This window comes from Genypterus blacodes, unplaced genomic scaffold, assembly GCF_046128005.1.
Source record: "Genypterus blacodes isolate CSIRO-AG114 ecotype Tasmania unplaced genomic scaffold, CSIRO-AGI_Gbla_v1 ptg000053l_1, whole genome shotgun sequence".
Taxonomy (NCBI): domain Eukaryota; kingdom Metazoa; phylum Chordata; class Actinopteri; order Ophidiiformes; family Ophidiidae; genus Genypterus; species Genypterus blacodes.
This window is the reverse complement of record NW_027466865.1, coordinates 5,393,217-5,407,771: the sequence shown is the minus strand read 5'-3', so window position 1 is coordinate 5,407,771 and position 14,555 is coordinate 5,393,217. Positions and strand designations below refer to the sequence as shown.

The 14,555-nt window shown below is 43.8% G+C and overlaps 2 protein-coding genes and 1 non-coding gene across 3 annotated transcripts; 1 reads left to right on the top strand and 2 right to left on the bottom strand.

Annotated features, from left to right (window-relative positions):
• Window positions 1-261: 261 nt before the first annotated feature.
• Window positions 262-333, bottom strand: trnap-cgg (transfer RNA proline (anticodon CGG)). Its single transcript has one exon. It is a non-coding gene; the product is annotated as a tRNA-Pro (tRNA).
• Window positions 334-1,797: 1,464 nt separating this feature from the next.
• LOC143001222 (clustered mitochondria protein homolog) lies at window positions 1,798-12,490 on the top strand. The gene is made up of 28 exons (XM_076150701.1): window positions 1,798-2,116; window positions 3,634-3,716; window positions 3,884-4,055; window positions 5,175-5,312; window positions 5,410-5,564; window positions 5,649-5,803; window positions 5,976-6,098; window positions 6,276-6,408; window positions 6,494-6,586; window positions 6,694-6,860; window positions 6,945-7,127; window positions 7,227-7,655; window positions 7,743-7,816; window positions 7,915-8,019; window positions 8,166-8,266; window positions 8,341-8,493; window positions 8,598-8,660; window positions 8,779-9,011; window positions 9,088-9,172; window positions 9,296-9,449; window positions 9,540-9,679; window positions 9,783-9,863; window positions 9,966-10,091; window positions 10,196-10,305; window positions 10,426-10,519; window positions 10,845-10,970; window positions 11,068-11,141; window positions 11,639-12,490. The coding sequence occupies exons 1-28, from the start codon at window positions 2,068-2,070 to the stop codon at window positions 12,255-12,257; spliced, it is 4,218 nt and encodes a 1,405-aa protein (XP_076006816.1). The 5' UTR covers window positions 1,798-2,067; the 3' UTR covers window positions 12,258-12,490.
• A 171-nt stretch (window positions 12,491-12,661) lies between these two features.
• Window positions 12,662-14,421, bottom strand: srrd (SRR1 domain containing). Its single transcript, XM_076150704.1, has 6 exons — window positions 14,148-14,421; window positions 14,005-14,045; window positions 13,728-13,933; window positions 13,541-13,639; window positions 13,124-13,275; window positions 12,662-13,037 (listed from the first exon to the last, which is right to left on the bottom strand). Exons 1-6 carry the CDS (start codon window positions 14,288-14,290, stop codon window positions 12,779-12,781), a joined length of 900 nt encoding a protein of 299 aa, XP_076006819.1. The 5' UTR covers window positions 14,291-14,421; the 3' UTR covers window positions 12,662-12,778.
• Window positions 14,422-14,555: the final 134 nt, after the last annotated feature.

Below are 14,555 nucleotides of genomic sequence, written 5' to 3'. Positions count from 1 at the left end.
TACACTCACTCACACACAAGATTTGTCTTGCTCAGCTAGTGCTGTAGACTCAACTTCCTGTGAAACGTTTAAAGCTTCCTTGGTGTTTGAAGATATAATGGTGAAATTGATACAAGATCTTGACACAATCATATCTAATTATATCTCCTATGAGGAAATGATTATTTCTTTATCTTGAAACAATCATTTCATAAATATATTTCCAAAGACACATACATATACGTACGCATACATATCTTTATGTAGTGATATGATTTGCAAGGGCTCGTCCGGGATTTGAACCCGGGACCTCTCGCACCCGAAGCGAGAATCATACCCCTAGACCAACGAGCCATACAAACCTGTGTCCCATGGTGTCATCTCATCGGTCATTCCAAGGACATTTACACTCCATTGTCCATGATTTTATAATAAAGTAATGGTTAGTCACTTGGCTACTGTGTGCTGCACATTCAAAAACCTCATATCTGTCTTCAGCTTCAGCTTTGTCAGTTTCTCATGGACCTTTTTGGTTGGTTGATGTTCTTCTAAGTGCTTAGGCTTAAATGCTTCATACTCCTTGTCACCCAATTAAAGGGCCTCCAGAAGAGTGTAAAACCTGTCACTCACCAAAGGTTATCTTACCATTTAAGACCCCTACGATTATGGTCTGTTGCTTGTTGAGAAACGAAAACACATCATTTGTTGTTACATGTTTAAACCAATGTGAGCGGATGAATGGGCCAAGTGAGTTTGTGTATATGGAAAAGAGAAGGGGTCCAAGCACTGAACCTTGAGGTACCCCTGTGGACAAGCAGTGCAATTTCGACACTTCCCCCCTCCTCTAAAAGAGCTCTGTGACAGGAACGAGTCAAACCTGCTGAGAGCCGTTCCTGAGAGGCTACAGAGTGTGGAGAGTGGAAGGCTTGATGTTTGGCTGTGTGAAATGCAAGCAGGAGGAGAATTGAGGATTTGCCAGCAGCTTTTACTGATCGTAGGGTTTCCAGAGAGCAGTTACAGTGGAGTTACCTCACTTGAAGTCAGACTGGTGGGGATCATCAGAGCAAAGCACCTTTTTCAGAACAAACAAACACACACTCAAACACACTCCGCTCTTCAATGATAGTAGTGAGTTTCAGATCTTGACAGTTTCCATAGTTGAAAAAAACTGTTGAGATGTATAACACGTGTAAGCTTTAAAAAACAACTTTTTCATCTTCCTTTTTGCATGTCCACGTGTACACAACATTTATATAACTGGGGTTTATACTCATATAACCTAAAGGGTATCAATAATGTTACTGAAGACATGTCCTACACTGAAAATGGAGGCTTGATTTACAGTGCAGACTGCAGCAGACTATATGCTGAAAATATTCCAGTCTTTCATTGCCTTGAGATTCTCGCAATAGTCACCTGGCCAGCCCAACCCAGAACACTTGTTTGTTTGGCTGCAAATTTGTCCAAATATGTGTAAATCCTGCTGTAATCCTCTCAGCAGGAGCACAGCAACCAACACAAAGAACACCACCCATTTGTGGTAGTCAGACTATGTCAAAGCTGACATTAATCCATAATCATTAATCATTAATCTATAGAATTTGCACACTAAATCCACAGTTGAAGGGAGTCATCTCAGCACACTCAGATCCCACCTCTCATCCAGGGCTGCGGGAGGGGGGAGGGAGGAGGGAGGAGGGAGGAGTGGATCGTGCCCGGCGAGTCGAGCTGGAGAGAGAGAAGAGCCAGAATGCGTAGACACACCCAGTCCAGCAAAGTGTGAGCGAGACAGAGAGTAATGAGCCCATATTGAGCAATAGGAGGGTGTGGCTTTTCACACAGGGAAAACAGATAAGTAGAGTTTGCCTAGTCGAGCCAGAGGGGCAGGAGTTCGAATCCTTTAACAGACACACGCTTATAATTTACTTTCACTCTGCTGGGATCAGACACATTCCAGCCGAACACACTCCTCTCGATCTCGCTCGCTCTCTCTTTGCGCTGTTCCTCCCTGTAGTTTGAAGCCCGGGAAGCTGTGGAAGCGACTTCTGTCAAGGCAGCTCAAGCAAAAAACACTTCCTGCAAGTAGACATGAAGGACAAAGTGAGGAGAGGAGGAGGGCGAAATCAGGCCAAGGCTGGTGAGAAACCGTGTGTGTTTGTCTTTTCTGCTCCTCGATCTCTTCTGAACTTTACTCTTCATCCTTTCTCTCTCTTTTTCTCTTTTGCCTGGTGCCTCCCTCGCTGCAGAATGAGAGGAGGGTGGCAGATTTAGCATAGCACTGCTGCTCTGAAAGAAGCCCATTGCAATCCAGTGCTTCACTGTCATGAATGTCACCATGAAATAGATAGTAGTTGTAATTCCACAGACTTGAATTCCTGAGGTAAAGCGTAGATATGCAGTTACTATCCTGTAAACCGTGAACATTGAGGCGTTTCTCTTCCATCTCTGCACAGCCTCTCTTGTGCATTGATAAAATTCACCCAAAAGTAATCACCTTACCTGTGTATTTCTTATCATTTCTCCTCACGTCACACTCTTTTAAACTCTACCACCTCCACCTCGACAACAATGACTGATTGAAGTTGGTGTGTGGGGTGTGTGTGTGTGTGTGTGTTGGCCCTTCTCCAAATTAAGATTAATTTGAGCTGTTTAATCCATGTCTCTGGGTGCAGCATGAAAACATTTATGTTATTTTAGGGAGCCAAGTTGTATTTAACTGAATTATTGCTCAACCTTTCTACACTTCATTATAACACCAGATGAGGAATGTTGCCTGCTTGAGTGTAGCTTTGTGTACAAACTATCCTCAGAAATCGGTTCCAAAATGAATTTGTTAGATTGAAACAATGTCTTCTGTGTTGAATTTTGTGGTAAGGCAGCAACTTCACTATAAATGAATCTGATGACTCAAAACCTGCAGGGAGGAGGGGTAGACCTCTAACCAATCAGAAACAGTGATTCACATTTTGGGTGCTTTCCAGTCAGAAAAGAATCCCAGATTGAGGGCAAACACTGGGTCTATTTCTGAAGAATGATCTGTAAAAATGAAAAAGATCAGCCATCAAAAAGTTTAATGCACACATACGTTTGTGCAAATTGTGTAGTGATAAGTGTCTGTACTGCCAAGCTGCTAGGTTTGGTATTTTACATGTTTCAGCATTCCATTGTTAGGTGTGGTTGTCCTGTCACCCTGAGATGACATGAAAGCCATCGGCAAATTCAACAGGTTTAGTCACACGGCTGGTTGAGGAACATGCTGGGTCCTGTGCTCTCTCTCCTACTCCATGCATGTACAAATAAGTGTGTGTGTGTGTGTGTGTAAGAGACACACCCCACTTTCCTTTACTTTGACTATTCTTGAGTAACTTCACACTCCGCCTCAGGCAGTCTCATTCATCATTTTGGCATTTTATTATACACGTTTGATTCTGTAGATTGCTACATTTGATTGGTGGATGAAAGAAGAAACCTAATTGAAAGTGCTTTTATCTTGTTTAGTGTCATTCATTCAGTAATTCAGTTATTCAATCATGTACTTTAAACGTTTGTCCCCTTTTTTGAATCCTGGCATGATGAAACAAATCCAAGCATGTAATAAGCTGAAGGCAGGAAAATGTCATTGTCCTTAGATTCTTTGATTTATTCTCTTAACAGATGCTGTAGAAGTGAAGCATGAAGATGACACATCAATCTCAGTGAAGGTCCAGGGAGCAGGAGTGGAGCCATTTGAGCTGCAGGTATTAAGCAGATATGCGACTTTACAAATTTCTAAACAAACCTCCTGTCCCTGCAAATGCTGAATGCACTCTCTGAAATTTCGCCAGCTCTACAATTCCTCCACAGAGGTCATTGTATTTGCTCCTTGGGAGAATGTAGATATCACTTAACCTGTGTGTGCTTATAGGTCCATGGATTTTGGCATGTTCAGGACGCAGTAATGGCCATTCTTTCAAAGAATGAGGTGTGTCCACGTTCCAGCATCTCACTCGCACTTGCTGGTACGACTCTGGATCCCCTCACAGAACTGCAAAGTCTTAAGGGCCTCAGGCCGGGAGCCATCCTCCGCCTTGTTGAAGGTCAGTAACAGGCTTTAACAGGTTTGCTGCATTTACAGCGAAGTAAAATTTCATTTTTATTTGAAGTTTTAAAAGATTACTGACTAGATGGCATCAAATTCAGTTTTTAATGCATCATTCATACCATAACAGCCCCCATCTCTTGGCAAATATTTGATGTCAGTTGCAGTTGCAGATCTGGAGCTCATCTATCTTATTTTATTTAGCATCTTAATATAGTTTTATTGTAATGTATGTGCAGTTGCATTATGATTCTTGTGATCTATATGTCTAAAATGATTAAATTGTTAGCATTATTTACACTATGGCTCAGTTATGGGCATCATGTCTGGTTTCATATCTATTATGATATGATTTCTTTAACAATTATTGTGAAACTGCACCCATGATATCATCGTTCTAACAGCATTGATGTCTTCTGAAACTCCAGGTTTATATTGTCATGTCGCCATCACTGGCTGTGCTTTGTCACCGTTGCTTTTTTTCCTTTTTCACCTACTTCACATGTGTATCACATATCCTTGTTCTCATACATTTTTTTTCTTTTCTTCCCCTCTGTGTATAAAAACAACCTTCAAAATGTGTCACAGCCACATGCTCATTGTCATGTCAAATGCTCTGATCAACAAAAATACTATTATAATTATATTATACTATTTATAATATTTTAATGACATTTATCACTTTTCACATGCGTGCAAAGCTCTCAGTTTGACGTTAATTAGCTCAGTGGCCTTGGGTGTTACTGTGAGACGTAACTGGAGGAGGTCTACACTGCCTTCTAGTTATTGGTGCTGTTACACAAGACTGCATTTTCCCTCATGCATGTGATTGGGTTGAACAAAATGGATTTACAACAAGGGTGTTATATTGGATTGCATTGGATTGTACATTGGATTGAACACACTGTTTATCTAACAAAGTAGCCACTAATTTCTGTTCCAAGTCATAACAGTAAATTCAGTGAAAACAAGATGCTTCTTAAATGTGTTGAAATATTCAGAAACTGAATGTTTGTATGGTAATATTATGTTCTTTCTCATTTTTATGTCACTTGGGGGGATTTGTTGTTTACTGGACAATTGGGACATTGACAGTCTACATTTTCATGTGGTTCAGAGCCATACACTGCACATTCAGCCAGGCACCATCTGGGCCGTGTGCTGGAGCTGCTGAGAGCATCTGGACCTCAGGACGCACTGAGAGAGGGACGCTCGCCCAGCATTCTGGACACACTGACACATACACACACACCAGGTACGCAGACATGCTTTGCACTCAGACAAAACAGTGATAGAAAGTAAAAAAGTTCATGTAAGGACTTGTATTTCAAATCCATTCTTTACTGGTGCAGATCCTGTCTTAACAAATGGAAAGAGCTTGAAACGCTCATCAAGCAACACAAAAACAGAGCCGGCCAACCAGGACGCAGCTCCTCCTGAGTACCTCCTCCCTGGTGCACAGGAGCGACCACTGATGGCCCTGCTACCACACAGCGTCCAGTCAGAGGTACACAAAAAACCTGGAATCTGTTTTACCTACTGGAACATTTACACACACACACTGACTCCATGACTTTGTGTCTCTAATCAGGTCCCCAGCTATGTGAGGGACATGTCTCTCAGCTGTTGGAACCCTCCCCCAGGACACAGGAAGCTGCAAGGAGACTTCATGTACATCACTGTGGTGACAATGGAAGGGAAAAGGTTCGACATCACCTCAACTCCAAAAGGTTTTTATCTCAATAGGTAAGGAATTCACTTTGTTTTTATTAATTTCATTTGTTTGCTGCAGTGATTGTGGTAAATTGTGATTTTTTAAAAGTGTATACGACTGTGTGGTGTTCTAATATACTTGACTCATGTGGGTCATATAGGTTCTAATTTGAAGTCTTTTGCCTCTCTGCTTCCTCCTCTACAGGTCCACAGAAGAAGTGTTTGACCCGCGCCCTGCACAGTCCTCTCCTGTTTGCCACTGTTTCACTGACCTGCTCTGTCACATCAGCCCTGGTTTCAAACAAACGTTTACCATTCTCAAAAACGGGTACACCTACAACTTAACAGCAAACACTGTAATTGTAAACTCTGAACAATGAGGCTGAACAGATCAAAACTCATCAATTCAAATAATATGATAATGATAGTGTAAACTGGTCCATTCTTAAACCGGTGTGAGTGCGGTTGATTGTGTGTAAGGAACATTCTTCTCGCTCCTCCGTAGATCTCAGTTACCCCTTGTAGAGAAGATGCCCACTCCTTACCACACCTTGAGCTGGCTGGGACCTCCTTGTGCCTCCCGTACTCACAAAAACACCTTCAGCAGGCTGTGTCTAGATGAGCAGGCAGTTACACAGGTTTGTCTTATCACAACATAGGACAGATTTTTGTTGGTATTATAGCAATGACATGGAATTTAACCGTGTATGGGTGTTTGTACAGGCCCCAGACTGGAATGAGGAGTTGCAGGCAGCTAGAGATCTTCCACGAGGAAGTATGGAGGAGAGGCTGCAGCGAGACAAAGTTCTGCTCCAGGTAAAATTGAAGGTGTAATTCAGCCCAAAACCAACATCAAGCCCGTTCAGGACTCAAGTCGCCTGATCTCTGTCATTCTTCTTTCTCTCAACTTCTGTCTTACTCAGGTAAACAGTGCATTTGTGAGGGCTGTCAGCCAGGGGGCAGAGACCGTGATAGACGGCTTTGTGGAGCCGGTTAGTGGGAACCCAGAGGACCCGGCTTTCCTGTGGGGGGGCTTGTTCATGAGCCAGGGGGCAGCAAGTGCAGTGTTTGGTGGGGAAAGAGGCCGCAGGTGAGAATTAACAACAATAACTGGGAATATAAAAATACACAGTACCCATACTTTTATGAGTGACATTGTATGTTTGGGGTGCAGGGCTGCTCAGAGGCTGGAGCTTAAAGGAGTACAAGCCTACAGTGACCTAGAGTGGGGGCTACAGGTGCTTCACACTCTACCCACAGCTATTGTAGACTACAGAGGAGTGCGCCTGTCGGCTCAGGGTCTGGCACCTGGCTTGGAAGGCTCAGACCAGGACCAGGGCACACCTCCTGCCTCACGGTATACCTCCATGCATTACACAACCAGACCATGTCACAGTCTTGCATTTGTTTCTGCTAATGAATAAAAACATGTTCTATTTATATTCGATTTTTTTAGAGGATTGCTGTATGGCGTAAATGCAGGGCCCCAAGAGTCCCCCCATCGTCGACGCCTCCTAGAGCTCTTGGCTCAGTCATCCAAAGCTCTTTCTCTCCAGAGGAATGTTATTATAGCACCCAGTGGTCTCCATGTACCGCTGTTCACCTCAGTGGATGCCCAGGGACTGTTAGGGGCTGATGGTAGATTCTACATACTGGATGTATTCAGGACATTCCCAGCTGATGCCAACTACTGTCTGGAGGTGCAGGCAGAAGGTGCCACAGACCCCGGTAAAGAGGAGCCCCAAAGCTGTGAAGAGGATGTCGAGAAGAAGCAATGTGTGACGGAGGAAGTGATTCCTCAGTCAGACTTAAGCCTTGTCAAGGTCTTTCCTCACAGCCTGTGTAGACTGAGGCCAGAGCTGGCACAGGCGTTCGTCCAGCACAAGTGAGTTCTGCCTGAAATACAGAAACTTTAGTTCAGTGTTTGAAGCCTTGTTAAAGCTTTGTTTTGTTTCCCCACACCCTATTGTAGACATTCCCAGTTCACTCAGCGTGTCAAGGAGAGGCTCGAGGAGGACGGAGGCTTCGAAGAATGTGCAACAGCTTGTAAGAAACATTTGAGTACATTTTATTTAACTGTAGCTTAAGTACATTAAGAAAGAGTGCATATTTTGTGTACCTGACAAATGATTTTACCCTTACAGCTGATTCTCGAGCCAATGCTGCAGTACGAGCTGCTTGTAGAGATGTGGGCTCAGTGAGCGACATCATCTTTGAAATGCGCTTCAATCCAAACATCTTTGCTCCAGGTATCAAGAGACGCCACACACACACACACACACACACACACACACACACACACACACACACACACACACACACACACACACACACACACACACACACACACACAAATTGGCTGATATATGACTGACTCCCTGTTGGATGCTTTCAGGTGTGTCCTTCCCTCCTAATCATGGTGCATTAATAAGAGAGCAGGAGAAGTTATTAAGAGAAACCGCAGCTTTCATCATCTCCAACCAGATACCGGCCTTTGTAAGTGAATCTCTTTTTTACTATTTAGGCACATTAGGCAAAAATGAATTGAGCTCACTGTTTGTGGTTTGCAGATGGAGTTTTGTCTGCAGACCAGTGCGGCCCCAATGGATGGAGCTTCTCTGAAAGAGGCGCTACACCTAAAAGGCATCAACCTCCGTTACCTGGGCCACGTCATCAAGGCTATCAGCCAGTCAGAACACAAGGAACGCCTGAGGCATATGACTGTGCGTTTGAGTAACCAAATAGCTTAAGTTAAGTGTTTTTTATTATGTAACTGTTCTTTTAACTTTGCTTTCTCTCATGACTCCATCTGTCTCCTGATATATAGAGATTGGCCATTGCTGAAATTGTGGTCCGCTGCACAAGGAGAGTGTTCAACAGTTTCCTTCAGGTACGTCAAAATATACTGCAATTGGTATGCTTGCACGGCACAGTGTTAAACGTCACCTTTTGGTCTGACCTGATCCAGACCTGCTCCAGAAATTCAGCTTCTGGTTATGTCCCTGCAGGGTGTGGACACACCTAGTCTGTCTGCTGCTGTCAGTCACTTCCTTTGCTGCCTGCTGGTTCCCCACTTCAGTCCCATGTCAGTGGGGGAGGAGACTAAAAAGAAGTCGAGGCGGCGTGGCCGGGGTGCAGGGGCCAGTGAAAGCACACCCTGGAGCACTCTGACAGGGCCTGAGCTGTGGAACCTGGTCTGTCAGGATGCTGCTGAGACTTATAAAGTCTCTGACAACCTGGGGTGAGGACACAGACTTTATTTTTTCTTCATGTTTGTGAGTTAAATGATAGCTCATTGCCTTTATTTTCTGTGACAGGTCTGGTTCCAACTACCTGGTGGAGCATTATGGGCTGCAAAAGCTCTCTCTGCTTCGAGAGTTCTGTCTGAAGACTGGAGTACAGGTATCTGACACCTAATGTTTGGATATTCAGAAACATAAATTTTGGTTTGGTCTGTGTTCTATAACTTACATGTGGAGCAATGCTGCATTTGATTCACATGTGTTACTTCTGTGCCAACACCAGTTAAGACTGAGAGACTACTCCCTCGACAACCAAAGTAAACCTCCCATTGGTCCTGATGATGTTCTCAACATCTTACCTGTTGTCAAGCATGTTACCATGACGATTGTGGATGCTTCAAAAGCACATCGTACTGCACAGAACTCAATACAGAAAGGTGAGTCATTCTGTATCCTCTGTTATGTTGAACTAGATCTGAATGAATGATGCTTTCTGAGAAAAGTGACAATGTGTTTCTCAAATGAAGGTCTGCTGGATCAGGCCCATGAGCGTCTGAAAGAGGCCACATACCTGTTTGGTAGAGTGTGTGATGACCTGCACCCAGAGGCCTGTTCTTGTCTCTGCCTCCTGGCCAAGGTGGCCTACCTGCAGGGGAAGACAGCAGAGGTAGACCTGCTGTGACACAAGCCTTCACAAATCACCAACTGGTTGAAAATTTTAATCCCTTGTGTGTCCGTGAGTTTATGTAACTTCTTCTCCTGTTATCAAGGCTCGCAGTGTCCAACTAAAAGCAGTGGTTGTCAGTGAGAGAGTGTTGGGCTTCGATCATCCGTACACTGTCCAGCAATATGTGAGTGTAGCTACACATTAGTTGACAGGGAATACTGTGTCATATGAGTCCACAATTAGTATAATGTATAAATAATATATCATTATTGTGTTTTACATGTAGGCTGTTTTGGCTGTTTATCTGTATGCTGGAGGGGAGAACACACTGGCCCAGAAGTGTCTCCTCCGAGCTCGTCTATTAGCACTGACTGTCCACGGGGAAGATCATCCCTACATTGCCACACTGGATGTATGTTACATCAACAATAACATCATAATGACACACCGTATTCAGTATATTGAATAATCCTCTATAACTGCTCATGTCTAAGACCATTTTACTATATTTTGTAGTGCTGTCTTGGGTTGGTGCTGCCTGGAGATCAAGCCGGCCAGTTCCTGAAGAACGCCCTGACACTCAATAGTTCCTTCTTTGGTCCCATTGATCTGCACACTGCTCTCAAGTAAGATGGTCTTTTGTAAAAATGTCAACAAAAAAAAGGGACAGTAGAGTTCTGTCTGTGGTCTGTTTTTTGTTCAGTCCTTTTTCAACATCGTCTCTGTTTGTCTCTGGTTCCTTGCAGTCAGCACCTGTTGGCCCAGTGGATGTGCACCAAGGGTGACTACAGAGGTGCTATGAACCATGAGAAAGAGGCGTCCTCTGCTTTCACCTCCCTGGTCAGTGTGTGTGTGTGTGTGTGTGTGTGCGTGTGTGCGTGCAGCCTCTTTCACACAGACATTGTGGAATTTGGGCTTTAAAATTCTGACGGCATTGCGAGATTTGGTTTTTTATTTAGTCCCATGGTGAGACCTTTTTTCCGGGTATTGTTTTTGCATTCACACACATTTCACCTTCCCGGAGCAGTAATGCGACACACACATGACACAATATGCTCCAAGGTTCTCATTCTGGAATCAAATTGTCCAGCATTTTGGTTCTGGCTTGCATTCACACACCCCGCTGAGATTGACAAATAAGACTACTTTGTGGTTTCTTCCTCAGTTTGGTGACGATCACCCCCAGACACGCTGCAGCACAGAGTTTCTGCGCACCATTACCCAGCAGGCAGTGCGGGTGGAACGCTCTCTCAGGCAAGCAGGAGCTGACTGTACAGAGCAAACAACAGAGGTACTGTGAACTCGTTTGTGTCATCATTTGCCTCTTAGAATCTGTATTAGTGGAAAAGGAAGAGTATTTTCCAACCTCTTTATTCCTTCTGTCGCAGTGTCTAAACCCCTCATCTGAAACTATTCTGGAGCAGATGTCGCTCATCACTGGAGTCAGGGCCATCACAAACACGTAAATATTCACTGTTATATACGACATGCTTAAAAGTCTAATGGTGCTGATTCTGAATTCACATACATATAAAAAAGACTTATATAAAAGGTTCAGGCTGCTAGTTCTGACTATATAATGAATGTGATTCACAAGCACACATCACAGAAGCATTACAGCGTCACTACAGCAATACAGGACAGTAATAGTAGTTGTTGTAACTTGCCTAACTCAACAATGCAACTAAGTTCAAAATGCTGAGTGTTTTAATCATCTCGAACATTTTGCCCCACATACCTGAGATCTAAAAAATTAAATAAACAGGATTACATTTTTGAGTGTCTGATTAGCAACAGGCAGGAGATTTATTTAGTTTTACTTTAGTCAGTAAGAATCTGTGAGTGCTATAAAAAGGTATGTAATGTTAAGTTACATTCTTTACAGCATGTTGGTTTCATTGTACACCTTGATAAACAGACTTTAAGGACTGTGTTCATGCATACACTTTGTTTTCTTAGTGACAAGCTCAAGGAGTTTAAGCAAAAGTTACTGGAACGAATGATAGCGGAGGCAAAAGAAGGGGCCGCCAAAGTAACAAAGGAGCCCGTCCCCTCAGAGCCTGAGGATGGAGCCAAGAAAACCTTAGGTCAGGAAACAGGATGCGGGAAGGAAGTTGAAGATGGAGGAAGCCCAGCAGTGGAAAATGCCAATGAGAACCAAGAGGATCAGCCAGTGGAGGAGACTTCAGTGGAGAGCTCTGCCATAGACGCAGCTAATGATCACACACAGTCAGATGAACAAAACCCACAGGGAGAGAAAATGGAGGTAGATGTGATAGACGGTGAACATGGTGACAGAGTGGCTACAGATGCAGTGAATGGGCAGGCAGAGGTCAAGGAGGAAGCTGAACTCAGTGAATCACAGAATGATGTGAAGAGCAGCACAGAGTCAGGCTCAGATGAGGTTAATGGTGAGATAAATGGAGCTTTGGAAATCACTGCTGACCCAGCAAACCTTAAGAAGGCCGCTTGGGCAGATGTTCTTAAAGCTACCATAGCCAATGGGACAGGACACAAAGACACAGCAGTCAATGGAGTCACAGAGAGCCTCAGTGTCAATACGATAGCTGAAGAGTGAGAACATGTCAGATTTTCTTTTTAAAGTGTTTTCCAAGTCACTGCTGTAGATTAAAACATTCCCAGGTTCCTTCAGTCATTCCTGAATGGATAGTTTGGAGTAATGTGAACAATGTCATTATTATGTGATATTAAAGTATCAAAACAAGTGTTACATTGTATTGGAGCTATTATTACTGATGCTGGGAGAGGGCTGTATCAATGAGTGCTTCTTTTTCAAAAATAAAGTTTTTATTGTTCTATCAAGAATGTGCATTTTCCTTTCTTTCCTCCTCAAGCAGCCAACCTAAGAAATAAATATTAAAGTAGTTTGTTTATGCTTCATACTCTACCTAGTTATACCATGTTGTTATTGTTCTCGTTGACTTCCATTTATATTTCTGCTTCAAAGTACACTTGGTTGGACACTTTTCACAAGTTTAGTGCAGTGTTTGAACCCTCAATGATGATTATGAAGCATGGTGTGTTAATTCAAAAAGCTGATTTAATCAATGGAATCACAAGAAAAGGTGAAAGTACTGCCTAGATTCTGTCCACAGCCTTCCTCTGAGTTTCTCTGAGAATGATCTCCAAATCATGGCAGTGTTGGTACTGTGGTTCAATCGGCTCTGCCCAGGAGGACTGTGGCAGTTTGTGAAGGTTGCTAGGGGGAAATGTGATGACAGCTGTGTCACTGAAGACATCAAGCAGACGTGATGGACACAGCAGGGGTCTCTCGTCGCACAGAGCCACAACCTGACTAATGTAGCTGTAGTCCCGCTGGAATTCACGCTCAATCATCCTAATGGCACAATGGGAAAGAAACGTCAGCTCCTCTCTACGCCGCTCGCTTAAACATCATCCTCCACATACATGTCCTCTACAAACCTGTCTCTTATGCTGTAAAAGCTGTTTCCAATGATTATCAGGAGAGGCAGAGTGTCTGTACTCCAATTCTTCCACAGGAGATTGTTGTACAGGGCCTTTCCACAATGCATCAGGTAAAAGAGAGTGGGCTTCGTCGTTGGCCGCTTTCCTTCCTGCAGAACACATGGGAACAGAATCAAATGTATGTGTAAATCTATGATTTCATTTTAAAACAATCCTGAGACTATGGGCTGTGTGGAAGTAACATAAAAAACTGTGTTCATGAAAGTGACTGCTCTGAATGTAAAGAATTCTTCAATTGTACTCAACAGACTGATTCAGCAACACTAGTGCAGCCTGATCGCTCTGTTTTGCTGTGTGTCAATAACGTTTGTCCACCTTGACAGCAACCAGATTCCACCGACATCACAAACCGACCTCATTCTCAGTGAGCACAGTGAGCTCCAGCTCTCTCAGCACCTGCTTCTCCCCAGAGGAGAACACGGGGTCATACACCGAGCAGTCTGTCAGGGGAATCTGATGGGAGAATGAAAGTGAGGCACACAGCTCGAAATGAACAGGACATGGAGACTGTATCTGATATCAGCTGGATAACCCCACTGACCTGCAATGCCTCCAGCAGCAACAACAACATGGCGAGCTGGTAACGAGCTGAGACACAGGAGGAAAAGGACCCCAGACCGTAACACACACACACAAGCTGCAGGGACACTTTGCCATCTCTTTCCTCCTCTTTGGAGACCTCAGCATCCTGACTGCTCAGTGGAGGACTCCAGGCTGCTGCTGATCCTGCCACCCGCAGCAGCTGCTCTGAAGACGCAAAAGCAACCATGTAAAGGTCGCTGAGCTGGAACATAAATAGTATGTTTGGAGACACTCACCTCTCCACTGGTGACTTAAGTCCTCACATCTCAGCTCTGACCTGAAGAAAACGAGAGTTAACTTGGCTTTTTGTGTAGTGTACAACAATAATTTTAGGAGAGCGAAAACTGTCGGGGCGGTTTACACAAAGAAGACTTCGTACACTGTTTCTCTGATTCGTTTGACAGTTTTCCCGATATCCAGTTGCTCTGTGCAGCAGGTTGAGCCCCCCTGAGTTGACTTCACCTTCCGCGCTGCGCCTTTCCGTCGACGGGCTACCTGCCACTCTTCTATTGTGTCCGACATTTATGCTCAATATCCTCATACACACGAATACACACGTACAATAAAGCGAATGTTTATTACTAACTTTTGAGTTTATCTAGTGTTGGCAGGCTTGTAACAACACGCGGGGGGCAATCTTAAATGTTGCACACGGGTTTCAACTTCCGGTGTGGAGATAAAAGTTGTATTGATGTTGTACGCACTACATATTTGCTGTTTATCCTATTAATTGTTTGTCCTCTGGATTGCTTTGTTTTTGTTTTTAAGACAAACGTGGTTAAGCAAA